Raw genomic sequence first — 15578 nt, forward strand, 5'->3', positions numbered from 1 at the left:
GTTTGGACTGTGTATGTAATTCCGAAGTCACATATATTGCAATTCTTCATTAGTAGATAATGGACAAGAAATATTTTCTCTATTGCTCAGTCGAATTTTCATTAGGATCCTTGTATTTTTCTCCATTTTATAACTTAGTTTTCTGCTTTCTATTAAAAAGTGGTAACTAGTTGCATCAAAGTTTTTTTTCTTAATGGCAAGGCTAATTGACTAGAACATTCAGTAGGTGTAAATATGTGTTCACTTGAATTAAACGGCATTGTAAACAACATCAAATCATCCAATAAAGATATTTATTTGAAACACAGAAACAGTGAGAAATGTCAGTTAATGTCAGAAAAAGTGCCGGTTTATTATTGAATAACAATATAACCGATATAATGGATTTAAAACATTAAGCCACATGAACCTGATTTATATTGCAACGTAGGTAAAATAACAGTGTCCTCTGTCCTAGTCGTTAGCACGCCAACCTAGGCAGAGCTTCATCTGAAGTTCACTAGTCACCAAAGCAGGTCTGTTCCAGATTTAAGTACCAAGAGAAGATTTTGTCCAGAGAACTACTTGGCTACACTTTTCCAGTATCTATTTTTATCTTTCTAGGTCAGTCTCTTCAAATGAGAAAAAGGCAATAAATTATTAAATTTTTACAAAGTAAAGATTTAAGATCACATTATGTCGTCGAGTGTTCAAAATGTGTACTCTTGCTGTATTCCCAATCTCTGAGGAAACGGACAATATGATGCTGCAGTTTATTTAAAACAGTAAAAAAGCTCTACACAGAAGCTGAGTCTGTGAAACTAATATACAGGGTTTTGCACAGGCCTGGCCCAGTGTCAGCATCTAATACATGTCGTCCTTTTACATAACACTGTGCTGCCTGCATGTTACAATATGGATTGTAATCCAGGCACCCTCAGCAGTGATTCCGGATTGGGTCCGCAGAAAGCTCCTCGGATGGTTAAAACTGCACCAGAGGGCGACTCAGGGTTTCCCTGTGGCCCAGGGTTCTGGAGCGGGCTAATCCTGCCGCCTGTCCGGCCTCGGCTCTGTCCCTGCCCGCCGGCCCGGGCCGCTGCGCATCCCCTCGCTGGCCTAGAGCCTGTGCGGACGGACGCACGGAGCCGAGCGAGAGCGTGGTCCCCAGAGGCGGGGGGCGGGGACACTCACTGGCCCGGCCGTTGAAGGTCTGCGCAGTCGGGGCATTCTCTGCGTCCCACCATGGTTCTGAGGAAGAAACTCAATTGTTTATGGACCTTAAGTCTCTGTCTAGTAGCCAGTAAATCGCTTCCCAAAGTCCCCTCCATCACAGACCAGAGTTTTATAGACGCTTGCGTCAAGAGTCACAACGAAATGCGTGGCAAAGTCGATCCCCCCGCGGCCAACATGAAACACATGGTGAGAAAGAACTCGGGCCGGGATCTTATTTCTCTGGTTCGTCCTAAGGCATCTGGGGGATAAATTCATAGACTCATTTGTATGAAATAAGTCTGGACTTTCAGCATGCAGTTAAAAATCACAGGTTGGCTGGGCTGTCTCCTCCAGGGTAGCATAGGAGTGGATGGGAAAGGAAAGCTTGAAGTTCTTCCTTGCCAAGACTTAGTGGATTTCGCTCCCTTGTGCGGGGTTCGGGACGGGGAGAGAAGGAGGTTGGGGAGGGCCGTGTTTGTGACTTGCTTGGTTTATGGTTCAGGCTTCTCTTCGCTGCACGGGTTCCGCCCCCTCCGTTTTGGCTAGCGCTTCCCAAACCACACAGTCAAGGTACTGTGCATAAAAGAACTAGCACTGGCATGGAGTCTGCTTTGTTCTCTTATCTATTTTTATATCTTATGAACTCGAGGTTGAAACAACAGTACATGTGTGGTGTTCATCTGCAAAAAACAATGTTCTACAAGGATATAAATAGTGAAATCACTGCTTGAAGAATATCAGATTGTCAATTCATGAAAAACAATAAATATGTGAAGCTTAATTTCAAAAACCTTGACTGATTGTTGTAGATCTCCGTCATATAGACAATAAAGCAAAACAAGAGTGCTCTATTGAAGAATGAGCGTAAAGAACATGGGATTATTAAAGTAATCCATAGAATTTACAAATTTTTAACAAATTGACTATGAATTTTACTGCTGGAGATTTCCCTTGCATTATAACTTTTTCTTGCATGTAAATAGGATGTCATCATGAAATTATGAACATAACTGTGGATAGCATTAGTCTTGCTTATGTATGTACTAGGCAGATGTAGCTGTACTGTAACTCTTATATCTGCTCCAGCTTTCTTCCTGTCTAGCCAGCAGAAAATAAAGTGGAAGTAGTTATAAAGTCACAACTCAGGCGCTAAAACAAGCTCAAAACTGCACTATGCTGCTACATGAGAAAAGGATGTAAATTTAGGAAATATTGGATTAAGCAAAAATAAACCCATCTCTTTAATCAGAATTGTTAAAATGTTTTGATATGTAACACATACTTTAATCTCCAACAGGTTGGGACAGTCAATGGCATGTTTTGTTATGCAGTTTGCTCTATATTTCAGTATCTTTTTTTAAGAACTATTTTATGTTATAAAAATGCTACTTAAATATGTGTGTGTATATTTACATATATATACACATATTCTATATAAACACATATATATGCTATATTTTCCAAAGGAAACAATGAAAGGGTGAACATAAAATTAATTTAAATTTACATAACTACCTGCAGGAGAGAGGGAAGAAAGGAGTAGGGTGGAGGATACATGAATGAAAACAAGCCTTCTTTGGACTCACTTTGTTTTGTAGTTTGACTTTGTAAACGTGTAAAAGTCTTTGTTGTTTTTACCATTTGCATTGTGGGGGATCAGAATTGGCCACCCCAAAATATGTCTCTTTGCCTTGCCTTGATTATTTTTAAGAACAAAAGACTCTGAAAGAAACTATGACCTTCCCTCTAAGTGCCTAAAAGAAATTTAAAATAAAGGCCTGTCCCCAGGACAGGCCATCACCATAGATAACTCTGGGTTTCGGCAGACTGGGAGGACCCTTGCTAAGCCCACTCTTATCAAAGTTCTATTTACCAAACATTTGCTTTTCCATCTCCATGTGAATTGCCTTCCTCTCCTTTGAAGCCCCAAACCACCACCCCCAACATCCTCCTTTGTCTTTAGCTGAAAAAGGTGTTTAAGATGAGAACCTCTGCCATTTTGGCAAGTTTCTCAGTTTGCCTGAGTCTCTCTCATGTATACATGTTATAAAGCTTTGTTTAATTTTCTCCTGTTATTCTGTCTCATGTGAAATTAATTCATAGTCCAGCCAGAAAGACCTAGAGTGGCTACAGGAAATGTCTTCCTCCCCTACAGCATTTTCTGGGTCTCTTCATTTCTGTGTGCAAATCCATACTTCCACCTGGTATCATTTTCTTTCCACCTAAGGGACATTAACATTTCTTATACTGTGAGTCTGTCGGTAATTAATCCTATCAACTTTTTATGTCTTTGAAGTCTTTATTTCTTCTTAATTTTTGATAGATATTATCACTGGGTATAGAATTCTAGGTTGGACTTTCAAGATGTTTTCCCACTATCTTCTATCTTCTTACACATTGTTTGTGATGAGAAATCTGCTGGATCATTGTCTTTGTTCCCATGTACCTCGTATGTATTTCTCCTCTGGCTGCTTTTAAGAATTTCTCTTTATCCTTTGTTTTGAACAATTTGATTATGATGTGCCCTGGTATAGTATTGTTCATGTTTCCTGGGGTTCATTGAGCTTCTTGAATCTGCAAATTTTAATCAAATTAGGAAAATTTTAGCCATTGCAGATAATTTTTTATCAGATGCCAGATACTTTGAATTTTACTTTGCTGGGTGATGGTTATTTTTGTATTTCTATAAATATTCTTGACTTTTTTTCCTGCCTTGCATTTATGTTACTTAGCATTTTGATCCATTTGTGTCTTGTTTTTAAGATTTGTTAGGCAGGACAAAAGCAGTGGTTTAGCCTAGGGATAATTATCACCCACTATTAAGGCAAGACCTTTCTGAGTACTCTACACAATTCCCAAGACCGTGAGGTTTTCCAATCTGCCTAGTGGGAAGAGGCATTATACCGAATACTGTGTGAGCCTTAGGTAATATTCCCTCTTATCCTTTTGAGTGATTCATTCCCTGGCCTAGGGTAGGTTCCTTATATGCATATGCTAATCAGCACTCTGCTAAACACTCCAGGGGACCCTCTGAACGTCTTCGGAGTTCTCTTTCTGTGCAGGGCTCTCCTTTCTGGTACTCCTTTATGGCCTGAAAATTCTCTCCAGGCAGTAAGCTCAGGCACTCGGAGGGCTCCCTTTGCTGGTTCCCTCCTCTCAGGGATCACTGTTCATTGTTGCCTGATGTCCTGTGTCTTGACAGCTGCTTTTTCACATATTTTGTTTTTATTGTTTCAAGTGGGAAGGTAAAGCTGGTCCTGTTACCCCATCTTGGCCAGAAGCAGAAGTGCTGACTGTTGACTAAGTCTTCAACAGGAGTTTGCCCTGTCTTCCACTACTAAATCATCCAGGAAAACCAGGTGCCTCATTTCTCATATCAATTTCTGTATCTGTCAGAAAATGATAGACTATGCTCTGTTAACAAATAAATCCTGAAATCGCACAGGCTTTCATTTCCCATTTTTTATTTTTTATTGACATTAAACTATAAAACATAATGATTTGATATATGTGTATATTGTGAAATGATCACCACAATCAGTTTAGTAAATGTCCATCATCTAGTATAGTTACAAAATTTTTTCTTGTAATGAGAACTTTTAAGATCTAATCTCTTAGCAACTTTTAAATATGCGAGACAGCATGGTTAACTGTAGCCCCCATTCTGTACTTTATATCCCCAGAACTTATTTGTCTTGTAACTGGAAGTTTGTACCTTTTGACCATCTTCATCCATTTTGTCCATGCCCCCAACTCCCCCTCCAGCAACCGCCAATCTGTTCTCTGTATCTACGAGTTTGGTTTTTTTAGATTCCACGTATAAGTGAGCTCTTACAGTATTTGTCTCTCACTGTCTGCCTTATTTCACTTAGAATTCTTCAAACAAAAGTTTAATATCTCACTCACACAAAGTCCACTAAACAATACATGTTTAGTATCTTACTTGCACCACTCTCCACATCACCTCTTCTCCATGCAGTGCTTTCAGCTGTTTACATCTTGGTGCCATCATGCCAACACATGTTCTTCAGAGTCACCGTTGAGAAAGCTAGAGGGTTGCACAGGAGTGTTTATGATCCGGCCTGGAGGCGATATGTCGTTCCTACCCATATTCCTCTCAGCAAAATTAGTCTGATGACCCTAGCCTGCTTGCATTAAATGTCTCTACCACAGAACTGCTTCTGTGGCCATCAAATATTCTTTTATTCCTTTCCTCCTGTACGCAGAACAAATTCAAGGCCTCCCTCAAAGGGTAAAACCCAATATCCTATCCAGCCACTGAATCAGAGTCTAACATCTCTGAGTGGTATGCAACAATCTCTCCAACCAGGTTGGTTGTGGGCACTCTTGGCCTAGTGACTGTGTCTGCCCTCCACATAAGCAATATTCAATAGTAGCACAAAGAGAAGACAATCATAACAAACACTTCTATTCAGAAAGTGGAAGAATGGGAGCCACACAGCAATCATTGGTTCAGAGCAATTCTGAAATCTGTAGGGCAGGTATTGTGAAGACCTGCTAGACTGGGGGTCAGAAATTTCTTTAATTAGAGGTAGTAAGAGTTCCCTTATCCATTGGTTTCTGTGGTCCCTATCTTCTTCCTCTGCAATGTTCTTGCTCATCCATCATCCTTCTTGGCCCAGTGTAAATTGGGCATTGGGAATGGCATCTTTGAGGGCTGCATAGCCTCTCAGACTGCTTTCTGCCCACGGAAGTTTAAGGTCCAAAGGTCATTGAAAGTATTCAGCATTCCCAGGCTTTTTCACAAGAGGTTTACAATACCTTTGGGAATACGTCTCTCTCAAAAACTCTGAAGGTCTTTCAGCTATATGCTTCCAATCAGTTCCAGGTACCAGGACCCACACTTCAAGTACAGTTTGGAGAAATTTTCAAGCCTTTATTCCTTTGTTTTCTCACCCTAGTGCTTTTCTTTCTCATTTTAATGCCAGTTACCTTGAAACAAGACTTTTGGGAAAATGGGTACACCCTTAACCTGGTCCATTTGCTGAGGCACTTTTTAATCAACTAAGAGGACTTCCTTGGAGTCATGTACTTCATCTCTTCTCTGCCCTGAGGCTTTTTAATCACATGCAAGTTTTATTCCATTTGTTTCTCAAAGCCTTTTAAAAATCTTATATCTTCTTATATGCTATATAGAAGCAATTCATTTTCCATATCTCAAAAAGTCCCACATTTCTTGATTCTCTTTTTCATTTCTGCTTCCAAACTGGCCAGTGTTTTACTCTTGTAATATCTTGTTGAACCCACACTATAACGAACAAACACTATTAATGTTCTGTTTTCCAACCTCTGCTTGGAGCTCCAAGTTCAATGGACTCATGGCCTGCCTCCTGAGTTATAGATCACATTTTGTCAGATGTTTTGCCTCTGAGTCACATGGATTGTCATCGTTCCTGCCTCTGGCATAAGTTTCCTCACGGCTTGTCAGCTAACTGAAAAGTTCTCGCACATGGTTCAGGCAAGCTCGCCACTAACATTTGTGGGCTGGAGGAAAAGTAAAAATGGAAGCCCACATACAGTCTCATTGTTTGCTTAACAATTAAATCTTTATTTAGTAAGGAATGTGTGGTTTCAGGAACTTCATCTAACCCATTCAGATTTGGATTTAATCAGAATAATTTTGCAAATCTGCATTGATCTTATCAGTAACTAAATTTTCATTTCTTCTAAAATAACCAAAACTGTCTATTAAAATTAAAAGGCAAAGTTATAATGGATAAGTATTAATTTTAAGTATTTTAAATTTTTTTAGAAAATTCAATTGTCTTTTTATATATTTTTCTAAATATAAAATTATTCACCATTCTAGTGCTCATGTCCATCTGGTGGCCAATGTAAATAACTGATGTCATGCTCCACTTTGATAACATACAGATCTGCATTTATCCCTACTTAACAGTGAAGGAAATGGTTCCCATTGCAAAATGTGCCCCTTACCCCCAAGACAGGAACATAAAGAGAGAATTGAGGAAACAGATCTTCAAAGGTACTGCTAAACAATATTATATTCTGCAAGAATCTACTGCTTTCATGCAGAAAGGAAAGGAAAGTTGATCTTTTCTCTTACCAAAGTTCATAGTAAGAGTTCAAATCTTCCAAAGCTTCCATATTTCAAATCTTTCTTGGACTCTGAAGCAGTGTCTGTCTCCAATGTCATTGGCAGCAATATTCACAAACCTATTTACCATTCAGCTATAGATGTCTTTTGTTTTGAAAACATCTGGCAAAAGATGGAGACATTCAGTGTCATGGGTCACACTGAGCCTATGCTAAGGAGAATGAGGAAAGTCTTTTATAATAAATTGTGTGTGTGTGTGTGTGTGTGTGTGTGTGTGTGTAATATGTGATGTCCTGTGAAATCTAGACCCAGGAAGGGATCCTTCCTGCCTAGGTCTCAGGGTGGTATACGTTTAGACTTGTATTCTGACTGCACCCTACTTCCAATAATAAGTTTTATAAGAGGCTAGGCAAGGCTGTGATATGAAGTAAACCCTGAAATTTCAGCGGCTTAACAAAAGAAAGTCTCATTTCTTACTTGTACCTGTTGTAGAGAAGGTGAGTTAGAATTGAACCTCTCTTGCTTGGACAAGGGGGAGCCCCCAACCCTAGCTAGCTCATTGACAGGCAGTATAATAAGAGCTTCCAAAGTCATTCATTGGATAATTGCTTTACCAATGTGAAGAAAAGCCAGCCCTGGTGGTCTAGTGGTAAAGATCCAAGGCTCTCATCACTGTGGCCTGTGTTGGTGTCCTGATCAGGGAACCACACCACTCGACTGTCTGTTGTCATACTGTGGCAGCTGTGTGTTGCTGTAATGCTGAAAGCTATGCCACTGGTATTTCAAATACCAGTAGGGTCACCCATGGTGGACAGGTTTTAGTGGAGCTTCAGATTAGGAAGAAGGACTTGGCCACCCACTTCCAAAGGTTGGCCATGAAAACTCTGTGAACAGCAGCAGAGCACTGTCTCATACAGGGACGGAAGGTGAGAAGATGGAGCAAAAAGCCCAGGCAGGGCTCAGCTCTGCTGCACACAGGGTCACTAGGAGTCAGAATGGACACAACAGCACTGACAACAAATGTGAAGAATAAGGAAGAACAAGAGGGTATCTGCTGATTCTCTTGCAATTCTAAAAGTAAGAGGTTTAGTTTCTTCTCATTTCTTCCCCACTTTTTGTTGAATTAATATAACTTTTATATGCAGATTGTTGTTTTTCTTAATTGCAAATGTTTGTCATGTTGGAGGTAACAGCACAAATAAATTTTAAGATAAGTGCTGGCAAGGTTGTGGAGAAATTGAAACTGTTGTACACTGTTGATGACAGTGTAAAATTGTGTTGCAGTTATAGAAAACAGTATGGAGATTACTCAAGAAGTTAAAAATAGAATTACCATATAATCCAGAAATCCCACTTCTGAGTATATATCAAAAAAAGTTGAAATCACTGTCTTGAAGGGATATTCTGCACTCCCATGTTTATTGCAGCATTGTTCACAACAGCCAAGCTGTAGAAGCAACCCAATGGTCCATCAATAGATGAATGGATGAAGAAAATGTGTTATATACATATTTTAGAATATTATTCAACCTTAAAACAGAAGGAAATCCTGCCATTTGTGACAACATGGAAGAACCTGCAGGACATTATGCTACGTGAAATAAGGCAGTTACAGAAGGACAAATATTGCATGATTCCACTCTTTTGAGGTATCTGAAATAGTCAAACTCATAGAAGCAGAGAATACAGTAGTAGTTGCCAGGGGCTGGGAAGTGGGGGGTGGGGGAATTAGGGAATTGTTATTCAAAGGGATAAAGTTTCAGTCACATCAGCTATGTTAGATAAGTTCTAGAGATCTGCCATATGGCATAGTGCCTATAGTCCATGGTATGGTATGGTGCATTCCAGCTTTGTGAGAAGGTAGCTCTGATGTTAAGTGTTCTTACCACAGAAACAAACAAACAAAAACAAAGAGATGCAAAGAAACTCTGAGAAGTATTGGTTATGGCTATTACCTTGATTGTGGTATTGCTATTGTGGTGTTTGCATATGTCCAAACTCATCAAATGGTACACATTAATATGTGCAGTTCTTTCTATCAATTTTACCTCAATAAATCATTTGTTTAAAGTATTATTTTTTCATTTGAATTATTTCTTATAGTCCTTTCAGGAATTTTTGGACATTGACTATGTACTATTTATTGTTCAACATCGTCCTTTTTACACTATCCGTGTATAGCGTAAATTCTTCAGTAACACACTGACACATCCCAGTATTCTCCTGTCCTCAACCCTGTGCACAATATAATGTTTCTTGCCACAGCACAAGCAAAAGCATCATGATTACATGAGCATATTCTTAAAAAGATTGTGTGGGTACTCTCCATCAGATGAAACTGTTTTAATTATCTTTGTTTTTACTTTATATTTTGAAGAATTCCTTAGTGGGCTTTTTCTTCTTTGTGTGTAGAGAAACTACATAGATGTAACTCACTACATGAGAGCTTTGATTAGAAAAGCTTCTGGAGGGTACTGGAGTCACTAGTTACTAGGCATAAGACTGGTGATCGAGCTTCATTAAAATTTATGTCCATAAGCATGTCAAATTCTTCCGTTTACAAGTTAAGGCAGAATATTGCTCAATAAAACGTTTCCCCCAGGGCCAGAGACTTACTAGCATTAAGTTTTAAGTGAAAGTATTGCCAGATCTAAGGGGTGATTAAAATAGATTATCTAGAAAAGTTTTTAATTACATTGTTTAATCAGAAAAAAATGAGTTTTAATTATAAGGTCCTTGGGAATTCTAAAATGCAAATAAATGCTTTTAGTTATAAACACATCTAAGTGGTTACAATTTGTACATACACATGTACATAGTATATGTCTGTTTGAACTGGCTTGAAATACTTGTTTGAAAGCATATAATTCCTTGGCTATCAGATGTTAATTCCTACTCTTTCAAGGTCATGGTGTTTGCCATTTGGATAAGACTAGCTCTTAGTTAGAATGATAGAACAATTTTCTCTTGTACCATACTTTGGATAGGAGATGACTTGGTACAAGCTATTCTAGAGTAAAGCATTAGAACTATGTTTTTTTATTATTATTATTTTTTATTGAGTTATTGATAGGTTACAATCTTGTGAAATTTCAATTGTACATTAATGTTTGTCAGTCATGTTGTAGGTGCACCACTTCACCCTTTGTGCCCACCCCCCACCCCACCTTTCCCCGGGTATCCACTAAACTGTTCTTGGTCCATAGTTTTAAATTCCTCATATGAGTGGAGTCATACACAGATTATCTTTCTCTTGCTGGCTTATTTCACTTAACATAATTCTCTCAAGGTCCATCCATGTTATTGCAAATGGAATGATTTTGTTCTGTTTTGCAGCTGAGTAGTATTCCATTGTATATATGTACCACATCTTCTTTATCCATTCGTCTGTTGATGGGCACTTAGGTTGCTTCCACGTCTTGGCTATTGTAAACAGTGCTGCAATAAACATTGGGGTGCACAGGACTTTTGGGATTGCTGACTTCAGGCTCTTTGGATAAATACCCAGTAGTGGGATGGCTGGATCGTATGGTAGTTCTATTTTTAGTTTTTTGAGGAATCTCCATACTGTTTTCCATAGTGGCTGCACCAGTTTGCATTCCCACCAGCAGTGTATAAGGGTTCCTTTTTCTCCGCAACCTCTCCAAAATTTGTTGCTATTAGTTTTAGATATTTTTGTCATTCTAACAGGTGTAAGGTGATATCTTAGTGTAGTTTTGATTTGCATTTCCCTGATGATCAGCGATGATGAGCATCTTTTCATGTGCCTATTGGCCATCAGTATATCTTCTTTGGAGAAATGTCTGTTCATGTCTCCAGCCCATTTTTTGATTGGGTTGTTTGATGTTTTGTGGTTGAGTTGTGAGAGTTCTTTATATATTAAGGATATTAAGCCTTTGTCAGATATATGACTTGCAAATATTTTTCCCAGTTAGTGGGTTGTTTTTTTGTTTCAATCCTGTTTTCATTTGCCTTGAAAAAGCTCTTTAATCTGATGAAGTCCCATTTGTTTATTCTTTCTATTGTTTCCCTTTTCTGGGAAGACACGGTGTCCGAAAAGATCCTTTTAATACTGATGTCAAGGAGTGTACTGCCTACATTTTCTTCCAGAAGCCTTATGGTTTCAGGTCTCACCTTTAGGTCTTTAATCCATTTTGAGTTTATTGTGGTGAATGGTGAAAAAGAATGGTCAATTTTCATTCTTTTACATGTGGCTTTCCAGTTTTCCCAGCACCATTTGTTGAAAAGACTTTCTTTTCTCCATTGTACCCCCTCAGCTCCTTTGTCAAAGATAAGCTGTCCATAGATGTGTGGTTTTATTTCTGGGCTTTCAATTCTGTTCCATTGATCTGTGCACCTGTTTTTGTACCAGTACCATGCTGTTTTGATTACTGCAGCTTTGTAGTATGTTTTGAAGTCAGGGATTGTGATGCCTCCCGTTTTGTTCTTTTTTCTCAGGATTGCTTTAGCAATTCGGGGTCTTTTGTTGCCCCATATGAATTTTAGGATTCTTTGTTCTAATTCTGTAAAGAATGTCATTGGGATTCTGATTGGGATGGTGTTGAATCTGTAGATTGCTTTAGGTAGTATGGACATTTTAACTATGTTTATTCTTCCAATCCATGTACATGGGATGTCTTTCCATCTCCTTATGTCATCATCCAATTCTCTCAGAAAGGCCTTGTAATTTTCAATATATAGGTCCTTCACTTCCTTAGTTAAATTTACCCCAAGGTATTTTATTCTTTTTGTTGAGATTGTGAATGGAATTGTATTCTTGAGTTCTTTTTCTGTTGGTTCATTACTGGAGTATAGAAATGCTACTGATTTATGCAAATTGATTTTATACCCTGCAACTTTGCTGTAGTTGTTGATTACTTCTAACAGTTTTCCAATGGATTCTTTGGGGTTTTCTATATATAAGATCATGTCGTCTGCAAACAGCGAGAGTTTCACTTCTTCCCTCCCTATTTGGATTCCTTTTATTCCTTTTTCTTGCCTGATTGCTCTGGCCAGGACCTCCAGTACTATGTTAAATAAGAGTGGTGATAGAGGGCATCCTTGTCTCGTTCCTGTTTTCAGGGGGATGGGGTTCAGTTTTTGCCCATTGAGTATGATGTTGGCTATGGGTTTGTTGTATATGGCCTTTATTATGTTGAGGTAGTTTCCTTCTATGCCCATTTTGTTCAGAGTTTTTATCATAAATGGCTGTTGGATCTTGTCAAATGCCTTCTCTGCATCTATTGAGATGATCATGTGGTTTTTATTCCTCAGTTTGTTGATGTGGTGTATCACATTGATTTATTTGCAGATGTTGAACCATCCCTGTGTCCCTGGTATGAATCTCACCTGATCCTGATGTATGATTCTTTTAATGAATTGCTGAATTCTGGTTGCCAAAATTTTGTTTAGAATTTTTGCATCTATGTTCATCAGTGATATTGGCCTGTAGTTCTCTTTTTTCGTGGTGTCCTTGTCAGGTTTTGGGATCAGCGTAATGTTGGCCTCATAGAATGTGTTAGGAAGTGTTCCATCTTCCCTAATTTTTTGGAATAGCTTGAAAAGGATAGGTATTAAATCCTCTCTGAAAGTTTGGTAGAATTCCCCAGGAAAGCCATCTGGTCCTGGGGTTTTATTCTTTGGGATGTTTTTGGTTGCTGTTTCAATCTCTTTCCTTGTGATTGGTCTGTTCAAATTGTCTGCCTCTTCTTGCATGAGCTTTGGGAGATTGTAGGAGTCCAAGAATTTATCCATTTCCTCTAGGTTATCCATTCTGTTGGCATATAGTTTTTTGTAGTATTCTCTTATAATCTGTTGTATTTCTGCAGAGTCTGTTGTTATTTCTCCTCGCTCATTTCTGATTTTGTTTATTTGAGCTTTCTCCCTTTTTTTCTTTGTAAGTCTGGCTAGTGGTTTGTCAATTTTATTTATCTTCTCAAAAGACCAGCTCTTTGTCTCATTGATCCTTTCTACTGCCTTTTGCATTTCAATAGTATTTATTTCTGCTCTGATTTTTATTATTTCTCTCCTTCTGCTGACTTTGGGCTTCATTTGTTCTTTTTTCTCTAGTTCAGTTAGGTGTGCTGTAAGGTTGCTTATTTGGGATTTTTCTTGTTTGTTAAGATGTGCCTGTGAAAATTGCAATGAATTTTCCTCTTAATACAGCTTTTACTGTATCCCATATGAGTTGGTATGGCATGCTATCATTTTCATTTGTTTCCAGGTATTTTTTTATTTCTTCTTTAATTTCTTCACTGATCCATTGCTTGTTCAGTAGTGTGTTGTTTAGTCTCCACATCTTTGTGCCTTTCTCAGCTTTTTTCTTGTAATTTATTTCTAGCCTTATAGCACTATGATTGGAGAAGATGCTTGTTATTATTTCAATTTTTTTAAAGTTGTAGAGGCTTGCCTTGTTTCCCAACATATGGTCTATCCTAGCGAATGTTCCATGTGCACTTGAGAAGAATGTGTATTCAGCTCCTTCAGGGTGGAGTGATCTATTTATGTCTATTAAGTCCAATTGTTTTAGTTTTTCATTCAGCTCCACTATTTCCTTGTTGATTTTCTGTCTGGATGATCTGTCCATTGATGTGAGTGGGGTGTTGAGGTCCCCTACTATTATTGTGTTGTTTTTAACATCTTCCTTTAGGTCTGTTAATAATTGCTTTATGAATCTTGGTGCTCCTGTGTTGGGTACATAGATATTTATAAGTGTTATTTCTTCTTGATGAAGTGTCCCTTTGATCATTATATATTGTCCCTCTGTGTCTCTCTTTACCTGTCTTATTTTGAAATCCACTTGGTCTGATATGGGAATTGCAACACCTGCCTTTTTTTCCTTGCTATTTGCTTGAAGTATTGTCCTCCACCCCTTCACCCTGAGTCTGTGTTTGTCCTTGGGGCTGAGGTGTGTTTCCTGGAGGCAACAAATTGTTGGATCTTGTTCTTTAATCCATTTTGCCACTCTGTGTCTTTTTATTGGAGAGTTCAATCTGTTCACATTGAGAGTGATTATTGATGCATGTGGACTTAATGCTGTCAATCTGTCGCTCATTATCTTGTTTTCCTGTGTTTCTTTTCCTGTGTGCTTTAGACTACCCATTTAATACTGCACTTTCTTATGCTGGGTTTCTTAGATTTTTCCTTATCTATGATTTGTGACTCTGTTCTGTACTTTATTTTAGTGTCTACCTTGAAGTTTGTATTTAGAATCTCGTGTATAATATAGTCTATTCTCTGGTGGTCTCTTACTTAGTCGACCAATACTGATTTAGACCCTTTGCTCTTCCCCTCCTAAATAATTATTTTCATTTTTTATTCCAACTCGTCTTATTAATTTGTAGTTAGAGTGCTACGATCGTCCTTGTTTTGGTAGTTTCCTTATTTTCACCCTAATGCTATAGTTGAATATTTGCTATCCTGTTCTGGTTCTATCCATCAGTCTCCCTAGTCTGTGGCTTGTGTCCCCTTTCTCCCTTTTTTCTTTTTTCAAGTATGAGAGCCTTCTTGAGGATTTCTTGTAATGGAGGGCTTTTAGTTACAAATTCCCTTAACTTTTGTTTGTCTGGAAAAGATTTAATTTCTCCCTCATATCTGAAGGAAATTCTTGCTGGATAGAGTATTCTTGGCTGAAGGTTTTTATCCTTTAAAGCTTTGAATATATGTCTCCTAGCTTGTAGGGTTTCTGTAGAGAAATCTGCTGACAGTCTGATAGGGGCTCCTTTATAGGTTATTCTCTTTTTTTTTCTTACTTCCCTGAGTATTCTTTCCTTATCATTCCTATTTGCCAACTTTACTATTATGTGCCTTGCGGTGGGTCTTTTTACATTGACAAATCTAGGAGATCTAAAACCGTCCTCTACACACATTCTCCGTTGATCCCTAGATTTGGGAAGTTCTCTTCAATAATTTCGTTAAGCACACTTTCTGCTCCATTTTCCTTTTCCATATTCTCGGGAATTCCTATGATCCTTATGTTCTTACTCCTCATTGAATCCATTATCTCTCGGAGATTTTCCTCATTTTTTTTAATTCTTAGTTCTCTTTCTTCCTCTGTCTGGCGCCATTCAGCCTGTCTGTCCTCGATTATGCTGATTTGCTCCTCTAGGTTGTCTACACGGGCATTCAGGGAATCTGTATTCTGTTTTATCTGGTCCATTGTGTTTTTCATCTCAAGTAATTCTGTTTGATTCTTCTTTATGATTTCAATCTCTTTTGTGAAGTAACTCCAGAACTCGGCTTGTTTCTCTTTCTCTCTACCTCATTGAGTTTTTTGATTATAGCTGCTCTGAATTCATTATCACTTAGT

The 15578-nt window shown here is 38.3% G+C and overlaps 1 protein-coding gene across 1 annotated transcript in view; it reads left to right on the forward strand.

The window, feature by feature from the left end:
• The first annotated feature begins 1164 nt into the window (after positions 1 to 1164).
• Positions 1165 to 15578, forward strand: part of GLIPR1L1 (GLIPR1 like 1) — a 38584-nt gene continuing 24170 nt past the window's right edge. Inside the window, exon 1 of the mRNA XM_008544406.2 lies at positions 1165 to 1398. Within this exon, the coding sequence (XP_008542628.2) occupies positions 1222 to 1398 (177 nt within the window). The 5' untranslated portion in view covers positions 1165 to 1221. The remainder of the gene's footprint in view (positions 1399 to 15578) is intronic.

The sequence above is a fragment of the Equus przewalskii genome, chromosome 29 (assembly GCF_037783145.1).
Source record: "Equus przewalskii isolate Varuska chromosome 29, EquPr2, whole genome shotgun sequence".
NCBI lineage: Eukaryota > Metazoa > Chordata > Mammalia > Perissodactyla > Equidae > Equus > Equus przewalskii.